This window comes from Macrobrachium nipponense, chromosome 45, assembly GCF_015104395.2.
Source record: "Macrobrachium nipponense isolate FS-2020 chromosome 45, ASM1510439v2, whole genome shotgun sequence".
Taxonomy (NCBI): Eukaryota; Metazoa; Arthropoda; class Malacostraca; order Decapoda; family Palaemonidae; genus Macrobrachium; species Macrobrachium nipponense.
This window is the reverse complement of record NC_061105.1, coordinates 26,453,401-26,458,838: the sequence shown is the minus strand read 5'-3', so window position 1 is coordinate 26,458,838 and position 5,438 is coordinate 26,453,401. Positions and strand designations below refer to the sequence as shown.

General features: G+C 35.7%; 1 protein-coding gene across 2 annotated transcripts in view; it reads right to left on the bottom strand.

Moving 5' to 3' along the window:
- LOC135214450 (uncharacterized) overlaps positions 1 to 2,919 on the bottom strand; it is a 31,834-nt gene extending 28,915 nt beyond the window's left edge. The window contains exons 1-2 of one of the 2 annotated variants that reach the window (XM_064248747.1): positions 2,309 to 2,919; positions 2,051 to 2,176 (exon numbers count right to left, since the gene is read on the bottom strand). In XM_064248747.1, coding sequence (XP_064104817.1) covers positions 2,051 to 2,176; positions 2,309 to 2,363 — 181 coding nt within the window. In that variant the 5' untranslated portion in view covers positions 2,364 to 2,919. The remainder of the gene's footprint in view (positions 1 to 2,050; positions 2,177 to 2,308) is intronic. The other variant, XM_064248748.1, reaches the window with a different exon arrangement.
- Positions 2,920 to 5,438: the final 2,519 nt, after the last annotated feature.

Sequence of the window (5,438 nt, the reverse complement as noted above, 5' to 3'; positions counted from 1 at the left end):
CAAAAAGAAGAATCGCAGGATGGATGCAAGCAGTTACGTATTAACGTAACATTCTTTATGCAGTGCCTGTGTGGGTCAGGACAAAACTGAACAGTGAAGAGTAGTAATTCCTTCATAGAAAAATTATATTTTTATCCTTTTTTTATTGAAAAATTAACTAATGTATATGATTTACAAACAAGAGAGACACTGTAGGCAAAATCGGCGACATGTGGGAAAACCAATGGGAATGTTCCAATTTGAATACCATAAGGTGAAGCTTGAACTAAATCTTGATAATTATGTAAATTAATGATTAACTTCTTTTAGGAAAAGTAAGACGCAATAAAATAGTTCCCTCTGTTGGCGTCACCAAGTTGTAATCTAAGCCGCTCAAATCACTCAGCGGCATTCTTTCCCAGGGCACAGAACTTGTGGTAAGGCGGTTGCAATCTTCTCCTCTGTATCAGCCGGTCGTCGTTGTCACTATGTACGTGTGTTAGTTTTATCATGGTCCATCCACTTTATCATGGGATTTGCCTTTGAAATATTGTGACGTGTATATTGCGGAATCAGTAAATATTTGAGTAATGTGGGATTTGCGTTGTATCTTTGAGCATTGTGTTGATTGTCCCCTTCAGGGACTTGGAGTTTTTTATGACGACCACGTGACTTAGGTTGTTTGAAATTGTCTGATATTCATATCCATTCTTGCTTTTTGTGTACTACAAGTAATCAGTATGTGCAGGGAATTGTTATTGTGTTAAAAATTATTTATTTTTTGTAATATAAGTTTTTAAATTTTGGCCTTGCCTGTTCAACCCTCCACCAAGTAGTAGTAGCATCATCTAAATGATCTTGTCATCAACCTGTAACATCTGGGTGACGAATCAGTAAAAAAAAAGTTATAAAATCACGACACCCACCTTCAAGGGTCGCAGTATGGAAGAAGGGGGCGTTTCCCAAAGAGAAGATTACCAATGACAACACGAAAAGATGACACGAGGTGTTCGAAAAAAAAAGAGGAATTAACCACTCATACATAATTATTCTTTTAAGGCATGACCCTCCCACAGTCAACATAGAAAACCCAGAGTTGGTGCTAAGAAGATTAGATTCAAAATAAAAGGATCAACACAGAGAAGAGAAGGCAGAGAGAAAAGAGATCGTACAGAAGGGAGAGAGAGGGGCAAAGGTTACTGAGGGAGTGTGAATGAGGGTGTGAAGTGTCGGTTGGGGTCCCGTAGACATAACGATCTTATATAGAAACAGAAGTACCATTTAGAAATAGACTGTCTCGGTCCAAGTACCCAATATGAAAGGTGGAAAGAAGTATATAAGATTTTAAAGATATGAAAAAATGTATTTAGGGAATACTCATATTAATTTTTCCAAGATTACAACAACATACAAGAGTGGGATAGATAGCTAATGTCTTTGCACAAAAGGCAAGAGACAAAACCCATTGTCAACACCATACTGCTCAAGACAACGTTTCCTTAAACTGTAGTCCCCTAATAGATAATCCCCTATAGATATATATATATAGATAATATATAATAATATATATATATATATAGATATAATTATAATATATATATATATATATATATATTATATATATATATATATAATATATTTATATATATATATATAATATGAGGTCACCATCTCATTACCATGATTCATATACATACATCGGGCTACAAATGTCCTTTAATATGTAATTCACTCTACCTCGGAATTAATATATTTTCATGTATGTCAATCAAAGGGGAATTCCCCTTCGGTTAACATATATGAAAATATATTAATTCCGAGGTAGAGCGAATACGATATTATAGGACAATTGTAGTTCGATATATATATATATATATATATATATATATATATATATATAATATATATATATATATATTATAATTTATATAATTTCTATTCTTTCATTTCCTTAGCAAAATGATAAAGTACAAGTATACAAACAAAATTGTATAGAAATATTGTTTAGTGAGACTAGGAAATGCATTTCCACAGTTGACATTAGGACACTTATACATAAAGAATTCCTTACCTGCGCAACCCAGTTCCCAGCTTACTTCATCCCAGCATCTTCTTTTCACCACATTATCATTATAGTGCAACGAAGTGAGGTCGTATAGTTCTGGTTTGCTTTTCACTAATTCTATTAACATTTCAGCTGAAATCACAAAATCAAAGTAAGTTTTGTAGATTAATTTAGTTCAGTTTGTGCTTATGTTTATGCTACTTATATGCAATACTCCTTATATCAGTGATAAATAAAATGCAAAGCTTATTTCATATAATTTACCTACTTTTTGCATGATCCCATTGTGGTGTTTTCTTTTGATTATCCATGTTTTCATAGGACAAAATGTGACATTACTGCTTATAGGCTGAGTCTAGTCCAACATTACTGCTTATAGGCTGAGTCTAGACTGGAGTGGAGCATGAGCTGCAGGACTTTCACATAGGCGATCACTGTTCTCATCCTTGGCTTTCGCTCCAGCTCCACTCAAAACCGGGGCTGAAGCGAGAGCGGATCGCGACCGGACCTTACGGTGTGAATCAATAAATGTTCATGGGTATGCTGGGACGTGCTTACGTTCGGCAAATGTTATCATACAAATATTGCGGGGAACACTGTGGTCCAATTTCTCTTTAAAATTTTACTTTAATAAAAAATAAACATTGATTTTAAAAAATTGTACTTTTAAGTGAAGCACAATGTCCCTCTGTTTAAAAGAAGAAAAAGCAATCTTCAACCGTATGGCAACTCTTCCACCCCCTCCACGATCGTGTGTCGAAGGATGGAACAGTTGCGAGGAACTTCAGGTTTATTCAGTCCTAAAAACATTGTACGTATATTCACAATCGTGTAAACAGCGTGGAAATTGATTTTACAGAAACATTAGTAGAAAACGTTATACTTTGTATTTTCAGGGTGACACAGAATATTATCAGCGCGCTCTTTACAATGTGAGGTACGTATAATATCAATCTGGCAACATTTACGGGAGAACGCCGCTCAAGGTCTTTTGCCCAAGCATACGTACAAGTCGTACACAGAGTTCTCTCTCTCTCTCTCTCTCTCGCTCTCTCTCTCTCTCTCACAATAACTTATAGGAATTCCTACGCAAATTCTCTTATTTTTCACTTGATCACACCCATGCTACTAAGCTAGTATATATTATGACTGAGCTTCATGAACGCCTTGAAATAATTTATTGAATAAAACTTAAAAGAAAAAGAAAAGAAATGCCAATTACTTGTAGAGACATAAACGATGTTAACAGTGTAACTTGCATGGCAAACATTACTTAAAATGTTCTATCCACTGAAGTATATACCATGTTTAGGTCCGAGTATACTGAACAATTCTTGAAATTTTAACTGCAAGTAACATTTACGTGAAATCCTAAAGTTGAAGGATATCAAATACATTTCCCAGGAACGTTCAGGGTGCTATGACGTCACGGAAACCATGGCGCAGTAATGCACCGCCCTAGGAATGTTGATTAATTCTGGTTATAGATGTGGAACGCTGGCTTCTGCAAAGTTTCATTGGCAATAGTAACGGTAATACTGGCATTTGTCTAAAATTTGTACAATTAAACGTTATCGTTAACATTAATTAACCATGTTGAATACAAAGGCCAGAAAGAGAAAGAGAAAAAGAGAACAAGGAAAAAGTTGCATACGTATCAGAACGCAGTGACGTTGGTCATTCACATCCTGTAGATTAGCCGTAAAGAACGATTTGCTCATGTCTGTTTATTTATTTATTTGTTGTTTTATCTATTCGATTGTTCTGATACACAACTTTTCTTTGCTCTCTCTCTCTCTCTCTCTCTCTCTCTCTCTCTCTCTCTCTCTCTCTCGCTTTGCCTCTGGCTCTTGCATTCAACTTTCTACTAAAAACTTTGCGATGATTTGATGGCACTTTACCGAAATTGTTTGGTTCTCTCTCTCTCTCTCTCTCTCTCTCTCTCTCTCTCTCTCTTTAGTGCACGAGGAAATCATATGTATTTGAGGGTAATCTACAGACAAGAAACCGCCGTAGGTAGCAGCAAAGTTATGAAACAATAAAAGTGAAACGGAGAAAGAAAGAAGGACAAACTTTGCCTGATTTCTCTGAAGGCTTTGAGGACATATCATTGCAGCGCCTCAGTGGCGTGGTTGGTTTGGTGTTTGCTTCTCACCACGGTGGTCGCTAGTTCGATTCTTGGCCATTCCATTGAGGAGTGAGAGATGTGTATTTCTGGTGATAGAAGTTCACTCTCGACGTGGTTGGGAAGTCACATAAAGCCGTTGGTCCCGTTGCAGATTAACCACTGGATCCATGCAACGTAAACCACCAAACAATATTTTCACCATTGCTGAAAATATTCTACGTAAATATATTCGTATAACTTTGATGTAAAAAATGCTTGGTATAGTTACATTGTTTATAAAATCCCATGCATAAACCTTGATTGATTTCAAGTAGGCTTAATGAGTAAAAATTAAATATCTTCATACATCAAGACATTTGAGTTTATAACTGGCCAAAAGAATAATGCTCTTTTTGTACAACAAAGTGAAAAATCACGGAGAATTAATTGGTCCCTTAGTAGAATAAAATAAGATGTAAATGAATAACTGTCTCTACAAACCTTTCGGAATATGCAGTAATAAAGCTGACAAATGAAAAGATTAATTTCACTCTATTTGTACATAATCCTGACTGAATTTTTTATAGAAAGTTCCTAGGTGATCTTTTATTGAAGGTCAAACTAAAGGTTCTCAGTAATCCATGTTAATTTTATTAGCCTCTCCTTGGTGAACATAGTCAGCTGTTCTTCATCTGAAGATTGACCTTTGCATGCATTAAATGTTTTACACTCCTTTGATCTTATTCGTTTTGTTGCAAAGCAGTTCTCGCTTTCTTTATTCACTTGTATGTCGTTTGCTTGAGAATGCCTTAAAGTAAAGGCAAAAGATATTGCACTCCGTTGTTCTATTTTCATTGCGGTAACTTATGTACTATCGTGCACAAAAGTCCATTCCCTTAGCCATCCAGAGAGTGACTATGAAACACCGAGGCAGTTGAACAAGTAACTGATGGAACCCAACAGATGTCGCACCGTAAGGGAATACTGGAAAGGAAGGAGTGGGAAGCAGGTATTTTCCTTGAGTATAGAGGAAATTCTCCATATTCTAATAATGTTAAGAAAGTGATCGTAAAGTTTTTGTTGGTTGATGATACTACTGGGTTTGAGTGTAAAATGTGCAGTTAAGGAAATATGCGAAATAAATATGAGAATAAAAGTGCTTAAGAAATCGGTGTTCATGAATTAGTATTTCCTATAGGTTATCGTATCTTATCAGCAGACATGACTGTCCACAAGATGGATACAAAACGTTTCAGCAACAGTGTTTACGGTGGTGTTATATAATCT